Source organism: Centruroides sculpturatus, unplaced genomic scaffold, assembly GCF_000671375.1.
Source record: "Centruroides sculpturatus isolate CEXI.00-Female unplaced genomic scaffold, Cexi_2.0 scaffold1064, whole genome shotgun sequence".
NCBI classification, from domain to species: domain Eukaryota; kingdom Metazoa; phylum Arthropoda; class Arachnida; order Scorpiones; family Buthidae; genus Centruroides; species Centruroides sculpturatus.
Window position 1 is genome coordinate 1 of NW_019385564.1, and position 18340 is coordinate 18340.

Sequence of the window (18340 nt, forward strand, 5' to 3'; positions counted from 1 at the left end):
ACTTTTCTTTGATGTGCTTTGTTAACCGCTTCTGACCATACAATAATTAATGATGCTACAGTACGTTGTTCCAAAACATTTCCTTTTCCTAAGTTGGAAATAACTCATAGTTTGAAAATTATAATTCATACCTCATAAGTCTTAAACATATTTTACCAATATTTACAAAAAACAAATGATAAAAATATCTGTAAAGTCATATGGTTGAAAAGCATGTAAAATTTTTTTGAGTTTCTGTAATCTAAATGACAGTTGCGCAGTTAACTGTTACCTGCTTGACTATCGCCCAGTTGTCGTGCACCTACAGAAAAGAACATGTTCACGGATTTGTATCCTTCAGAATATCCAGTTACTTTCCCATAAGCATTTAAGAAGTATATTGTATATGTATTTAGACATATATCCTTATTCCACATTTGTAAAAAGTGAATGCTTGTGACAGCTCATAATTAGGCATAATGTATATATTTATTGTGTGGATGGCTGTACAGAGCACAAAATTATGATAACTCAAAACCAGCTATTTGTGGACAAATTCCTATTCATATAGAACTAAAAATATCTATATAAACATCATTATTACAATTTTAATAAAATTATCAAATAACTATTCAAGTTTATCCTACTCTTAGTGTTATCATTGAATTATAGCTAAAAGTATTACTTAAAAATTCTATTTTTACATATCTCAATGAAGTTGTATATTTTTTGACATCATGAGAGATGTAATCTATATACTTAGATACTGTTTCCTCTAGTATGTTATTCAAACACTGAATAGGAGAAAGTTGCATTGTTTATTGTCCATTTCTTATAAAATTCACTTTTTCTGAAATACAATTCTTCTTCTAGGACTGTGTGAAGTAACGCTATTCTGCAGCAATGTTTGAAAGCTCCTAGAATGTCCTGATCCAAGGCAGCAAAAGTGATGTCACATTAGGAGGAAGAAATTTATTATCTCACATATATCAATTGGACTTTTGTTGATAGACACATTTCCATACAAGCTAAATTGAATCTTTAATATGATATTTTTAAACTGCACAATTTACAAGTTTTTCTTCCATACTGCTAATCTCTGCAGGTTACAAATGTTGGTTCAGTTCTCATTTAAGGCATTTGAAAAATCACTTGTGTAAACATTGGAGAAAGTGGAAATCCTCTGGAAACACTGTTCTCTTCATCTCTATTGAGTCATATAAAAATAATTTTACAAAGATCTTAACTTGGAATTTACCCAACGTTTTAATTCTTTGGTCTTTCCTTCTCATATGACCCAAAAACATTCTGGAATTTTATTCCTACATTTTCTAATAGATTTCTGTACAAGATCTAGAAAAGCTCAAAAATAGGTTCATTTCTTACAGATTCCTCTTTGACTCAATCTTGTACCATTTTTTCCCAGGGTCAGTTTTCTTTTAGATGCTATTTCTAAACTAAATTCAACTAGCCCAGAACCTGACAACATTCCTGCAATTTTTACATACATATCAATTCTATTGCTGCAAATCTGTTATCCTGACTTTCTTCTCTAATTATAAAATCCAAGTTTTATACCTAACACTAGTTCTCTTCTTTTGTAATAGTTATTCCTAAAACAGTCTAAAAATGCTTATCAACCAATTACTATTTCTCTGCTATGTTAAATAAACATTGCTCAAATAATTTTATGTTTCAGCATCTAACAATCTTTATCATACTCAGTGTTGTGGTTTAAAATATTATTCTACCATCACTAATTTACTTAGAACTGAGGATAGCATAATACACAATTCTGAACAGAAAAAAAAACTCTGTAGTAGTTATTTATTTTGATCTTTAAAGCATTTGACTGTTTAACCAAAATTCCTTATCAATAATTTACCACCTTTTAATATATCACTTCCAACTGTATTCTGGATAAATAATTATCTTTCAGTTATGACATTAGGACATTCATATCAAAATTAATAATTGCATTTGTTCACCAACTTCACCAATGTTTGGCATTCTGCAAGGATCTGTTCTGAGTATCTTTCTTTTCTCAACATACGAAGTGATTCACTTGGGACTGAACACTTACTTTGTTCAATACCATGACGCTTCATTAAATAAACTATACTGTCTTTTAAACAAATTTTGTAACTGGTCTTTTTATCTTTCTGCTGGTGTTGTATGTGAACAATTTGGTTTACCTAAACTGTGAGAACAGATAAAATACTATAAACAAAATTCTTTGTTTAAAGTTTTTTAATGGTTTACTCAATCCTTAAATTGTCAACAGGCAGAGTTTTACAATGAAAAATACAGCTTGTGTATGTACAAATACTAGCAGTTCCAGGATCTTTCAAACTATAATCCAGTACAGGAGCTTTTGTCTTGTATACAATACAGCAGATTTTAAATTACATTATATAAGAATACTATATGATTGTATTTGAATTTATATTTTTATTAATTATTATACAGGCATTGTAATTGGAATATAGTATGTAACTTTATACAATTTTTTTTTGTTGTATTTTAAGAGACATTCTTTGGGGAAGGCCTTCCATGCCAAATAGCATTGCTTTTTGTTCTGATACATAAATAGAGTAGAGCATCGATTATCTGACCCTCGATTAACCGTCACATCGGTTAACCGATCGTTCTAGTCGGCAAATTTCAAATGTGATGTGGCATTAGAATATTTGGCTATATCTTGGCTACTTTAATATTATTTTCGTTAAATTTTTGCATGTTTTAGTTGGCATCAACGGTTCGACCATTGAAGGGAGGCCAGTATTTAAACAAGACTTAATTTTCTAATTATGAGTGGTTGTTTGTTTCATGAGCAATATAATAATTTAAAAATAATTTTTAACGATACAATAGCGATAATTATTATTTTTAAAAAAATTTGTTAGGCTAAACATCTATGAAAATTGAACGCGAAGTTGGTTAATAGCGATATACCAATATCCTAATATACTATACCAATAATGTATTTTTTTCCTTCTTTTCGGTTATCTGATTTTTTCAGTTTTCCGACCAGCCTGAGTCCCCAATTGAGTCGGATAATCGATGCTCTACTGTACATTGTGGTCTGGCTTTACATGGAAATTTTATCATCATGTACCAGTGTGAATTTTTGCTCTATCTCAAGCAGTCCAGACAATTGTCTGGACAATTATGCAATCATTTACAATTAACAGAAAAACATTTGATTAGTGTTTAAAACATTTTACTTGTGTTTTTATTACACATAGTTTTGCTATAAAATTCAGTATGTGCACTAATAGTAATAATTACTCCTGTACATCAAAAGATTAACCAGTTAACCTAACCATTTGCCATCAGCAAAAACACAAATCCAAATATACCAATCCAATATAAAATAAGAGTAATGTATTAGATTTCTATCAAATAATTTTCCAGTTTATTTTTGACTAAATGAATTAATCATTTTTGAAAGAACTTTTATTTTCTTGATGTATGTACAGTATATTTTTTAAGTTATGGCAATGCAACATTTGGGTGATCTGCCTAGGGATAGGGCGATCTGCTTTCTGGGAGATCTTTTTAAGGAAAACTGGCCCCTATTTAGGTGTTACAGACATGGAGAAAACCTGGAAAACTCCATATGACAAGCCCATCCAAGTGAGGCATGAATCCACGACTGAACTCCCAGTGTTCAAGAAATGAAGACTGCTTCGTCACTGGTGGGCCCATCATGATGTATGAATTTTATATAAAAAATTAATGCAAATTCTTTCAATGTGGTCAGTAGCCTGTAATGCCACATTGTAACTGAACGTTGCTGCAGGAAATAAAGAGTTTACAATTAATTCACAATAAAAATGAATCTAAAATCTGACATGATATTAATGGAAAATATATGAACAGTTTTTTTCAAAACACATTATAAACTTTTTAATTATTCAAATCTAGCCTATATTATTGGGTGTTACTCAGATAATAGTTGTGACTACTATTGCACTTTTGTACGAGGGCAGTTTTTTCAATCTCTGATGGTCCATAAAACAAAGACAAGTATAAATAACAAAATTAATTTATTACCATAAGTTAGGTACAAACATTGTCACTTTTTGACATAATCATAGTGAAGGTTGAGGCATTTATCATATCTGTAAACCAGATTTGCAATCCCCTCTTCATAGAATGTTGCTGCCAGTGACTTCAAATGGGTCTTAAACATTATTTTGAAGATCTTGATTAGTCTTGAACATTGCCCTCCAAGGGAAGAGATGAAAGTTGCTCGGTGCTAAATTGAGGCTATATGCTGGGTGTACAAAATGTTCTCATTGAAGTTGCTGAAGTTGTTGGGATACAGCAGCACTGTGAGGTCGGGTGTTGTCATGAATCAGAACTCCAGAAATCAGCATGCCTCTTCTTTTGTTTTAAATCATTCTCCACAGTTGTTGTAAAGTCTTGCAATAAACAGCTGCATTGATCATAGTCCTGGTTCCATAAACTCAACAAGCAACACACCTTTTTGGTCCCAAAACACAGTAGCAATAACCTTCCTGTTGCTGAAGGTTTGTTTGGCGAGATTGAGTGCATCCATTGTCGTAACTGTTGTTTTGTTTGGGGGTGACATACTGAATCCAAGTCTCATCTCCAGTCACAATTGATGTAAAAAAATTGTTACCTTCAGCCTCATAACAGGTGAGGAATGTCAATGCTGCTGCTATTTGGCAGCTTTTGTAGTCATCAGATAACATCTTTAGAACCCATCAAGCACACAGTTTTTTGTAGCATAGGTGATCTGTTATGATCTTGAAACTTCAGAAAATTCCACATACAACTCACTTATGGCAAACCTCTGGTTTTTTCGAACCACTTGGTCCACTTCTTGAATAATGTCTTCTGTTGTGACAGATTTGCATCCTTGTCCACCTTCATCATGAACATTGGTTTGGCCTTCTTTAAATTTTCTACACCATTCACACACAACACCATCACTCATAAAGTTTTCACCGTATACCTGGCTCGTTCTTCAATGAATTTCCGCAGCACTATTTCCTTCTGCTTGAAGAAATTGAATTACACTACACACAAGTACACTTGGCAGGAAAGTCAATTGTAGCAGCCTGCAACTAAGCTCACAATGGCATAATGACCTTGAAAGTGGCAGTGGCTATAGTGGAGAAGATATGCAATTGTCTTTTGTGCATACCCACCTCCTTCCACTCAATTGGCTTTTATCTGCATGATTGGAGGTTGGAAAAAAAATCAGCCTATGTACATATCTGTTTGACACCAGTTATTAATAAAAGTATATTTCTGAAAGTTTGACTGTTATAAAAATTTGATTGAGATAAATTAACACTGAGAACACTGTCTTTTCAATGTTATCCATGTTTAATGAAAAAAAGAAAATGTTAAAAATATTTGCAAAAACATAAGTTTGATTGTTAAAGACAAATTATAATTAAGACTTCAAATAACAACTGGAATCTTTCTTTATAACAAGTAAACTCAAAAAGTTGAGGTGCAAGCTTTCTTTAAAAAAGAGGACTATGAAGTGATAGATTTGCACTAACAAAGTTTTCTAGAAATATATAAAAGTAAAAATCATCATTATATTGCACATAAAAGTATACACAAAACATACAAAACTTGAGAAAATGGTAAAAAAAAATTCTAACCAGATAGTCACTTTTGGAATCTGATCTATTAGTTTCATAGTTTACAAACAGAAAAGCATTGTATTTGCAAACGTACGATCAATCTATACTCTTCATGGTCAGCCACTGGCAGAATAAGGAAAATAAATCTTTGAAGGTTAAAAATAATCTCTGAACATCAACATATGTGAGAGGAGCATTTTTTTTCCACTAAAAAGCCATGTTTTGTAACTGAAGTGACTCGGGAATTATAAGGATTTTGAAATTTGTATTTTTGCTCAGGTAGCATTTCAGTTTCTCTAAATCAAATCCAGCCAATTAATTTTTGGCATGTTTAAAAATCTCCCATTGCTTCTACACAGACAGCTTTTATCAAGATTAGAAACTGAAGAAAGCTGTCTGAACAAGAATGAACAGTGAAGAGTTCCTTTAACACCTTGTTTCAACAGATTCTTGAGTTTCACTGCAGCTGCTAATGACTTTATCCAGTTAATCAGGGAATGCTCCCATGAATGAGAAATTTTCAGTATAAAACAAACCACTTGAATACATATGCTCCACCTGATTATTACAGTGTATTTTGGGGAATGGCAGGGTATGTAAAGCAATTAGCGTAATTCTGCCCCAAATTCTTCACATACCATGTTAACACAACAGGCAAGTGATGTCAGATTTGGATACGTCAATTTGTACAAACAAGGTAAGTACATTTGCATGCACTTGTATGATCTCTGATCTGTTACAAGTTACCAAACTTTATCATACAGAAAAGTGGAAGCTCCACAACTTGAAATCTTTGAAGACATACATAAAAATTATGAAATTTGTTTTTTCTAATTTGTAAACTGGATAACATGGGTTATTCTGGTTTCCCATTATACAGGGTAGCCAGAATAACCCATGCTGTTAATGGACTGATGTTCAGGATATATCTTTTTAGCATATCCCTTGAGTCATCCAAAATATAAAAAAAACTGAGCTGTTATTATTTCCTGTATTTTTTAAAAGTTACTTAATATGCAGGCTGCACATAGCTCTTTTTTAGCATGCTTTAATCTTGATATTGAATGTTTTTTAGAAAATTTTTGAATGGAGAATGATTTATCTTGTTAAGAGCAATCCTTCACTATATTAAAGCAGTAGCCAGTTCACATGAAAATTCATTCTTCTAGTTTCATTGTCCTTTGCACATTTTAATGATGTCAAAATAAAACTGTCCCTTCTTCTTGTTCTTTCTTTCCTTGTTGAAAATATTTAACATGCTGCTTAAACCCATGAGCTTTTCATGCAAATTTACGGTAACATCATACATTTTACATCTCGAAATATTATCGTCAGTGATAATTCCTTTGTCTGTAAAATTATTTACCAACTACTTCAGTTTTGACTTTGGTATCTTTGACATTTTTAAACCAGTAAGCTGTCATGTCACCACATCTCTTCCTCAGTTTTGTGAAAAATGGAATTGTCCTATGTTTGTTTATATCACACAATAAAGTGCAATATAATTGACACAACACTTTCCTTTATGCCCTTCTTTAATATACTATTTTATTTGCTGAGATGCCTTTCAAGCATTTGCCCCTCTTCTGTCGACTTTTTTGCATTTTCTTGGTGTTACGTATTTGGCTCATCTCTACACCCGTTAAGCCAAATATGTAACACCAAAAAAACCTAAAAAAAGCAAACAGAAGAGGGGAAAATGCCAGAAACATGTCTCAGCAAATAAAATAGCATATTAAAGAAGCTTATAAAGGAAAGCCTCATGTCGATCGTATTGTGCTTCATTGTACAATATAAACAAACAATATAGAGGCAGATATGATTTCAAATTAGAAAGGAATTGTCCTTATTATTTTGCACCAGATAAAGTGCTCAGTGGATAGGGGAAGTAATATCCTATTTAAACAATTGTACATTTTAATAAAGAATCATCCTGTAGTACTTATTTGTATTTTTTTTGTGGTTTTAGGCCCTTTACTACCAGAGAGCACAAAAAGGCCAGATCATCCTGTAGTATTATGAAACAGTCTTCTGTACAAATAATAAAAAGAGGGAGCACTCCAACTTCAAACCTACTACAAAATATCGTACATTTTATAAATTTCCTTTTCTAATAAACCTCGTCAGTTAAATAAACACGGTACCTACCTACTGTAGTCTACAATATTTACTAACTTTATACAGTTTTTCAAGTATTCCAAAATCCTCTGACAGTAGACGTGGCTACTGTTCCAGGACAGTCATCACTTTGAGCCTTAAGGACAGAAAGCATTTACTTTTCTTTGTTTGTTTGTTTTCTTAAGTTACGGCAATGCAACACTAAATCGATCTGCCATCCGGGAAGTCTTTTTAAAGGTAACTTGCCCCTATTTGGGTGTTAAACGTAGAGAAAATCCAGAAAAGTCCACATCCCAGCTAGACATGAACCCACGACTGAACTCCCAGTTTTGGGGAACGGCACCGCGCGACCACCGTTGGGCCAAACAATCATTTACAACACAAATTCACAACACTACATATTTAATTATTGAAATTCAAATATACATTAAATAAATCTGTGTTATGATGTCACTTTTAGTGTAAGATGCTCTAAATGAGGGGTTTCACCCCCAAATTTTATCCCTCTCCCCTTAGAGCTGCAACTGTATATAGATGTATATATATACATACAAATTACCTTAAAGTAAAAGCAAATGTATGTATAATGATGTTATTAAGCTTATAAAATAAAAAGTATATAGAATTACTTTACACTTATACATTTATTTGATTGAATAAGTTAAATTAAAGTGTATACTAACTTGGAGGTTCTTTCATCAGATAGAAAGGTCCACTGTGAACGATAGCTGGTGTTTTACCGAGAGATATTGTAGTTTTTAATGTTCCAGTTGAATCTTGTCGTGGTACGACTGGCGATCTTGCACTTCTAGGACTCGATTTCGGTGAATATTGATCAGATCTCCTAACAACAACGTCGGCCATCTTGCTTCTTCTTCCTTCTTCTTTTTAATTTTAGGCCACGCCGTCTGAGGGTTCTGTCTAATCTCTATCGTCATTTTTTTAAGTAAGAAAATAATTTTAAAGCAAATAAAAGAATAAAATAATTATTAATATAAAATTAAGTTATAAAATAATTAAAATTTATAAATANAATAATAATAGTAAAAATTTATTATTATTATTATTTTGAACATTAACAACAGTGTATTATGTAAACTTCATGTTTTAAGTTTTTTGCATTCATAAAGACAGTAAAGCCTAAAACACATTTTCAAATTTGCTTTTATAAATTTAAATTCAATTTAGTTAATTGATTAAGTAATTGTTTCTTGAAAACATTAAGTATTTATACTTAATATCAACTATTTCAAATGTCAAATAATTAAGTTTCATCTTCCATCAATGGTTTTAATTATTTAAATTATTAAAATGTTCTAATTATAAAAATATAAGAAAGAAACATTATTAATTAGAATAATTTTGCAAAATACAGAAAGAATTATTAATGAGATAAAACAGAAGTGGCCTGCTTGTTCTAATATCTGAAATGGGTTTATTTTAATTGAACAGTGAAAATATAAACTGTAAAAAAATCTTTATAAAATCATTAGATAAGAATAAATCAATGTAGATGCTGAATGATTTGGTAGATACTTATTAGTGTAATTTTGTCATTTTAAGTAAATATTAATTGTATATTTATTTACCTGTTATCTTGATGACCAGGAATGTCAATATTTCCGGGTAAATTTGGTAAGAAGGCACTTAATTGATCCTTCATTTTTCGACCACAGAATTTGTTATAGGAATGTTCTAGATTGTAATAGGCCATTAAATTTGTTGCCCCTGTCAATTCACTTTCACCTAATAGAAGAAAGAAATTTTTAATTTTAAGATCTGTAAATACTAAAAATAAAGAAACTAAATTGGTACAAAGAGTGATTTAAATATATAAAATATACAATTAATTAATTATTATTATTCATAAATAAATTAAAAACAAAAACATGATTTTTAAAACTTAATATTAAAATGTTAACAAGCTAAAATATTTTATACCCATAAAATTATATTTCGTCGAATGTCTTAGAAACAAAATAAAAGTATTTTAAATTGACATATTGATTTAATTTTTCATTATAGCAGAATAAACATTTTCTTCCCTCCAAATAGTGAATGTGCTATTAGCATAAAATTTTATTCCTACCAATTTAATAGTCTAAAATGTAACACTGAAACCTAAACAAGCATTACATTTATCGAATCAAACATTTTTGACCTACATATATTATGTGGCTATCTTCAGAATCACAGGAAAGAATAATAGAATGTTCCCAAAGTTGGTCACAGTATAGGCCAAATATATTCAATCTAATAAATATTATGCTGGTTAAGGTTATAGTGTTATATGAAATAACCTCACAAACATCAAAAACCAGTAAAAATTTTTTTACTATTCATAAAGGAGTAAAGTTTATTTAATATACAAGGTGTTTCATATGAAAACCATAATGTAATTGATTTTTATTTCAGAACAATGCTGATGAAAAATGAACACATCGATGTCATCTTACTGGTCGGCCAGGGAGGTAGCAGAAGAGTTCACCTACAAACACCTTTAGCCAGCACCAATTTCGTATATCATTATTGGACAAATGGCTGCAAAGTTTAAGAGGACCAGATCAGTGGTAGACAAAGAGCACTCAGGTCAGCCAAAACTCACAATTGGATTGCCAATTCAAATCTGTGTGTCAACAAGACAACGATCAGATCAAACATATCATCTGAACACTCATTTTGTCTATAGTGCATGATTTAAGGGGCATTCTGTATACATGTACACACACTGAACTAAACTTTTTCTGATACTGTACAATATGTGATATTCTCCATAGAGAAGAGTAAATTAAAATTCCAAACTATTTAAAATTTTATCCTAATTATAGGTGTATGCTTTAATGAATTTAATCTAAATATTAGAAATTAAATTTTAAAGAATAGAATATTTGATGATACATATCAGTTTAACAAAAGTGTTTAATTTTTTATCTTAGAATGAATGTCATTTTATATACAATAAAATTAAAATTGTCAACTGTGTTTTAGATTTAAATATTCATTTTGTATCTAAACTTATTTAATTAGAATATTAATCAAAGAGGAAGTGAAAATAAATGAAAAGTATTACTTACAGGACCTGCATGCAGCCTGAATCCTGTTAACTGAGCTCCCATCAATGGTAACAACTCTTTTCCACCAATTGGAGGTTTTTCAATGAGAGAACGCAAGGAACTAATAATAATAAAGAAACAANCTTGGCGGCGTTGCCGCAAAAGATAGAATTCAACCAACTTTTGCGGCACGAGAAAAGCGGCACAAAATCGACTTCTGCGGCGAGAAAAAGTGACGTCATTCTGCCGCTTTTCCTTGCCGCGCCGCATGTGTGCATCCGGCTTTACCGGGTACCAGATAAAGAATTTCTACATATAGCCGGATGGCTAAAGTGACAGCCTAACGAATTCGCATCTAGAAACCCCAGAAATCTTTTGGGTGATGGTTCAAACTGGATATGTCGGATCCACTCAGCCATCTCCTTGTGGGTCTGGCCGAACCCTTAATTAATGGACTTAAAGACTTTCTGCAGTGTGAGCGCTGAGAGGGTATAAGAAATGTACACAAATATTTAAAAAAAACAACAAATTTTTAATAGTGATGTAACGAATATTCGGTTACTATTCGGTATTCGGCCGAATACCGAATACCTAAAAACAGGAGTAAGAAATAACAAAAACACAGTAAATTAATTATTTTGGTATTTATATTTAATGTTATCGAGTTAGTGTTGTTTGTTTATATTTATTTATAACTTATAACACGCACAAAATAAAAAAGATAATAATATTAGTCACACGTATTCACAATTTATAATTACAAAGATCAGCACACCTACACACCAATTCGTTCGAGAATCGTCGCACATCCGAGGGTCCGACCCTACCTATCCTTTTTAAGCGCTCGTCTTTACTCTTCCCTTTCTCTTTCCTCTATCGCTCTACTCCACGTATGACTATGCATACATCATAATACGCGCTCACGATACTTTCGATTCGTCACTTTTCCGTCGTAGAGTTCCCATTTTACAATTACATGACTCATAGCCTGGTGATAACGGAGAAAAGAGACAGATAGGACGTCGGTATAAGTCATAGTTATGATTTCACAGATTTGAGACAGCTTGGTATCCCGAACGGCCCCAGGCTTTCGCCCGTTCACGCTAAGTGACTTTCATTACAAGCATTTAGCTTTCCAAAATCTATCATAACAATTGTTTGGCATTGACGGCCGCGAATTTCTCGCCAATAAGCTGCCTCGACTTGTTCGATTACGTTATCAACTCAATTTCATATTTAACATTTTCACTTCGCGGTCCTTCTGTTCTTTTTTCCGTTATTTACACGTGTAGGTCATTTCATTGTTATCCACATTTGATATCATTATTTATCACATACTGCCATGACGCTCTTGTCTGTCCGCTACAACTGTCAAGAATTAACCATTCCTCATTCAAACTAATTTATTATCCATTCAGGATTTTGATATTTTATAAAATGATAAACAGTAAAAATTTCTAGGTAATTTGTATAATAGTTATATTAAATAGAGTTCGTGTTACAGTACTAAGTGTATAATTTAATTATAACCGATGTATTTTTAGGGAAAAAAATATACTATTAAAATTTATATTCAAATATAGCTTTGTACAATTACAGTTTAAATATATTTACAATAACACGACAATTTACTTTATAAATTATAAAAAGCAGATGTTAAATAATGCTGAGTTTATGTCATGTTTTCTTCAGTAATAAATTAAATGGACTGCTGAAGCATAACGCAATCAGTATTACTACCAACAGATTAGCCTGAAAAATATAATGGTTTCATTAATATAAATAATTCTAAAATAAATTATTATAAAATATAGTTAAAAATTATCGCCAATGAACTAATAATTACGTATATATATATATATATATATATTTAACATAATTAAAAAAAAGCATATTTCATATTATTATTGTATAAATATAAATTGTAGTCCAAAATTTAATTAACCATGTTTAATTTTGTATGTTTCATCCCACAAGAGTGGATGAAACATACAAAACGCATTGTCCCAGTCTATAACTTATGAAAATGATAAATATATTTAAGTATCTAAAAAAAAAAAAAAAAAAAAAAGAACTTANATCATCCTGTAGTATTATGAAACAGTCTTCTGTACAAATAATAAAAAGAGGGAGCACTCCAACTTCAAACCTACTACAAAATATCGTACATTTTATAAATTTCCTTTTCTAATAAACCTCGTCAGTTAAATAAACACGGTACCTACCTACTGTAGTCTACAATATTTACTAACTTTATACAGTTTTTCAAGTATTCCAAAATCCTCTGACAGTAGACGTGGCTACTGTTCCAGGACAGTCATCACTTTGAGCCTTAAGGACAGAAAGCATTTACTTTTCTTTGTTTGTTTGTTTTCTTAAGTTACAGCAATGCAACACTAAATCGATCTGCCATCCGGGAAGTCTTTTTAAAGGTAACTTGCCCCTATTTGGGTGTTAAACGTAGAGAAAATCCAGAAAAGTCCACATCCCAGCTAGACATGAACCCACGACTGAACTCCCAGTTTTGGGGAACGGCACCGCGCGACCACCGTTGGGCCAAACAATCATTTACAACACAAATTCACAACACTACATATTTAATTATTGAAATTCAAATATACATTAAATAAATCTGTGTTATGATGTCACTTTTAGTGTAAGAAGCTCTAAATGAGGGGTTTCACCCCCAAATTTTATCCCTCTCCCCTTAGAGCTGCAACTGTATATAGATGTATATATATACATACAAATTACCTTAAAGTAAAAGCAAATGTATGTATAATGATGTTATTAAGCTTATAAAATAAAAAGTATATAGAATTACTTTACACTTATACATTTATTTGATTGAATAAGTTAAATTAAAGTGTATACTAACTTGGAGGTTCTTTCATCAGATAGAAAGGTCCACTGTGAACGATAGCTGGTGTTTTACCGAGAGATATTGTAGTTTTTAATGTTCCAGTTGAATCTTGTCGTGGTACGACTGGCGATCTTGCACTTCTAGGACTCGATTTCGGTGAATATTGATCAGATCTCCTAACAACAACGTCGGCCATCTTGCTTCTTCTTCCTTCTTCTTTTTAATTTTAGGCCACGCCGTCTGAGGGTTCTGTCTAATCTCTATCGTCATTTTTTTAAGTAAGAAAATAATTTTAAAGCAAATAAAAGAATAAAATAATTATTAATATAAAATTAAGTTATAAAATAATTAAAATTTATAAATAAATATTTTTATGCTAAATATTATAAGGAATTTAATTGTTAAAAAATATTTCATAAAATCGTATTTAATAAATTATATATAAATAAGTCGAGTATTTTAATGTAATTATAAAATTTAATGCGAAGAAATTACTGAATGTTAAATAATTTATCAATTTAAAATGGAAACTTTATTAAAGCTTTCATGTAGCGGCTGGATGGCCGAGCAGTCAACATGGCAGCCTGCCGCTCTAGGAGACCTAGGAATTTTTGGGGATGATCCGTCCGATATGTCGGGCCCCGTCTTATCTCTTAAAGTATCTTTTTATAATGTATTTTCCACAATAATAATGGAGCAAAAGTTTGAGGAATATTTTTTTTACGACTATTAGTTCATTTTATTTAGAAGCCATAGATACAGATAAATATGGGGCAGACACAAGTAAGCTTGCCATTTCTCAAATAGTTGATTCCGAGAGTTTTCCATTCAAAGAGTAAAAATTTCGGGAGATTTGATGTGTTTTACTCTCAGCAATATTAGCATGCTATCACTTATTCCTAAATACCAGTTCATATTTATTATAGACCCACCAGTGGCCAAGCGGTCTTCGTACCCTAAACACTGGGAATTCGGTCGTGTGTTCGCGCCTCGCTCGGACGGACTGGCCACGTGGAGTTTTCTGGGTTTTCTCCACGTCTGTAACCCCTAAATAAAGGCCAATTTCCCTTATAAGACCTCACGTAAGGCATCCCTCCTTAGGCAGATTGCCCAAGTGTTGCGTTACCATAACTTAACAAACATTTACTATATGCTTAATTCAAGTTTCTGAAATGCTTTAGAAACACTAGAGATATGTAATAAATTGTCCTGAATATTTGTTGAGCTATAATCATATGACTGGTTAGTCTGTCAAAATCGTTAATCAGGCGAGACTGAAACGATTTAGTCTCGCCTGATTAACGATTTTGTAATCAGGCAACCAGTTCTAAAGTAATCGGCGGTCAACCAGTACTAAAACGGATAACAAGGATTGCTTCAATAATAAATGTAATAATAATAAAAACAATTCTTAGTTAATTTTTCAGTATAGACCTTCTATTTTCTGTCGTATTCCATCTTTTAACAACGAGCCCCGCTATGGGCCCGAGTAAACTCATAATGGGCATGCAAGAAAATCTGTTTTTACAGTACATACATAACAGTATGAATTTTAAATAATCTAGAAATTATTTAAAATTCGTACTATATAAGAAAATATTACTCTATTTTATATAAGGGACTTTAGCATCTGAAGGGTTTTGTATCTGAGAAGCGTCCTAGAATTAATTTCCCGCGGTTATCGAGGGAAAACTAATTTAATTGCGTAATAATAAATAATATACAACAATTTTCTCAACCAACTTTTATTTATGAGAATTTAAAAGTTTTACTGATAATAATTATATATTCATACTGTATACAAGCAGCGCCGTAACTAAACAATGCAACAATTGCACCCGCACAGGGCCCATTTGGAAGGGGAGCCGAAAATGCATGTATTTCTTTTATTATTTTCTCAAATCTGAATAATTAAGGGGTCCAAATGCAAATTCTTGCACAGGGCACAGGAATGACTAGTTACGGCACTGTATATAAGATTTATGTACTTAATACGACTTTCAATGTTAGGAGAGAATTTGGATATTGTTATATGAGAAAATATATTTTTATTAAAATAAAACATCAGTCATTAATATTTAAAATCAGTTAAAATTTTGTTTTTAGAAAATCTTATGTTTTTAATCTGCGATCTTTCATAGATTATGGTATTATGAAAGGCAAGTGCATTTACTATAATTATTCTCATGTAATCTCACGTAATCTCCAGATATGTGAATATCCTTATGAATATTCATACATTGATAAATACTTATGAATAGCTTTTTGACTTTACCCCTTAATCAATATAAAATTAAATTTTTATTTCTTTTTTTCCAGTTAAACAGCGTTAATAGAACGTTAAAATGACTAATTTAACATATACTGTACTGTACATTACGTAATCAGTCGAAATGTATTCTGAATTATACTCTCATTTCATTTTAACACTTAATCTTTTATTTAGTCTTTTCCTGATAACAACTACGAGAATAGATAAAATAATGTGCAGTCACGCTTTAAGTAGACTTCATTTTAAAAGTAAAATAATGTAATGTAGTTATTCCATAAGTAACCAGTATTCTATTAATGATTTTATAAATAACGAGAAACTATTTTCTACAGACGAATGAGATACAACGCGGTTTTAATTGATGGACGAAAGTTTAAAACAATAAATAAAGAGGTGTGTCTTAGTTTCTTTACAATTAGATGCCAACTTACGATAGACTATAGACGATCTGTAAACCGCGGTTCAGAAAAATTTCATTGTAGAGACAGCGTTTCTTGCTTGCCACAGTTTAGACAACGTTTAGAAACAGGTTACGTGACATGCGCTTACTAAAAAGTAGGAATGAATCATCACTGTAATTGGCTGTAGAAGCCAGGTGACTTTGCCGACACCGCCTCTCGCTCGCTCTCCTATAAAAACACAGGCTACTTGCATTACTCGTTATATACGAGTAAAGCAAGTAAATCCGACATATAAACTGGCTTAAGTGTATTTATTATAATTTCAAATATAAGTATCTAAGAAATTAGCATATAACTATGAGGACTCTTACGTACTTAGAGCGAATGGTAAGACGTTGAGGTCACCGATTTTGATCAAACTTTGTGAGTTATACTGCATCCCCAGTTTAAAATAAAAATTCTGAAGATTAATTTATTGTTCTATTATTTACAAATTGAGTGGTTCTTTGGTGGGGGCGCAACAGTTCATACTCACGAGGTTCGTGTTTCGCATATCGTTGGTATTGATGTAATTTTTTTTAAATGAAACTTTAATTTTTATTTTCGTGTATTGTCAGATAGAAAAACTGATTTCTTTTTAGAAAACTACAGATGTACTGTACAATAAACGGGGTAATAAAACAATAAAAGCCACCTTTTCAAGTAACAATTTAAATGTTAACACTAATTACGAAATGTTACCTAACAATATTAATGACCAAGCTTTTTTTACAGAGAATGAAAAATTCGCGCCAATCACACTAACATCAATACACAGAAAATACTTTTTTTTTTCTTTTGCATTTTTCGACGTTTTACGGTCAGAGTACAAAAATGTAAAAATCTTACTTGTTAGAGGTAATTGTTTGATAGATCGCCATACTTTCTCTGTTATATACAGTATAACAGAGCCGGAAAAGTAAAACTCGATAGGTTATAATGCAATCTAAGGCACTGTTGTACAGTACATTTTGCACTCACATATGTACAGCATGTACTAACGAACACTGGTATAAAATATACAGAAATGTCCAAACACAAACGAGGTTTTCTCAATCAGATCGCTCTGGATCCCGCAGTCGACCTCCCCACACATAGCAATATGCATGGCTATGTGTGGGGCATACATGGCTATATATTCCCATCGCCCACTTGATTTCCGCCCGAGATCATTAGAGCACCGTGTACAAAGAAATTTCGATTCTCAAAATACTAACAGGCCGGATTATCGACTATTTTTCAGAGTACCGGATTACCAAAAATTCCGAATTAAGCCGGATGCACACATGCGGCGCGGCAAGAAAAAGCGGTGACGCAAGCGCATCTTCGCCGCGCGGCAGTGCAACCACACAAGCGGCAATCCGCTTACATTTCGGCGCATGCGTTCAGTATTCAAGATGGCGAACGATATCCACGTGTTTATACACTTGGATATCGTTGTTTATACACTTGGATATCGATACACTTGGATACTGTCCCTATCCACGTGTTTACAAATTTTGTTTTGTATGACTCGCTTTATTTAGCTAAAAGATTTTGTCGAAGATTTGAATTAGAGATACTTTTTTGGATCGAGAAAGAACTGGTGTACAAAATAGACTTATTCGTGGATCAAGATCTCTCGATAAAGAATACTATTTCGAGTAAGATTCGGTTGTTTTGTTCTTTGAATTAAATTATATATGATTATTTGTGTAGAATTTGTTTTAAATTTGTTATCCTTTCCTCTTTATTCTGATTTTAATTATCTCGGTTAACCGCCTCGAACTTTCCGCCATTAAAACACCACGTGATTGTATTTTCTCACGTGACTACGAGACAAACTGTTATTGGCTGATAGAAACGCGTCTTGGCGGCGTTGCCGCAAAAGATAGAATTCAACCAACTTTTGCGGCACGAGAAAAGCGGCACAAAATCGACTTCTGCGGCGAGAAAAAGTGACGTCATTCTGCCGCTTTTCCTTGCCGCGCCGCATGTGTGCA

The 18340-nt window shown here is 32.1% G+C and overlaps 1 protein-coding gene across 2 annotated transcripts in view; it reads right to left on the reverse strand.

The window, feature by feature from the left end:
* Window positions 1–12199: 12199 nt before the first annotated feature.
* Window positions 12200–18340, reverse strand: part of LOC111640172 (solute carrier family 43 member 3-like) — a 17151-nt gene continuing 11010 nt past the window's right edge. The window contains exon 11 of one of the 2 annotated variants that reach the window (XM_023386172.1): window positions 12200–12535. In XM_023386172.1, the coding sequence (XP_023241940.1) occupies window positions 12461–12535 (75 nt within the window). In that variant the 3' untranslated portion in view covers window positions 12200–12460. The remainder of the gene's footprint in view (window positions 12536–18340) is intronic. The other variant, XM_023386171.1, reaches the window with a different exon arrangement.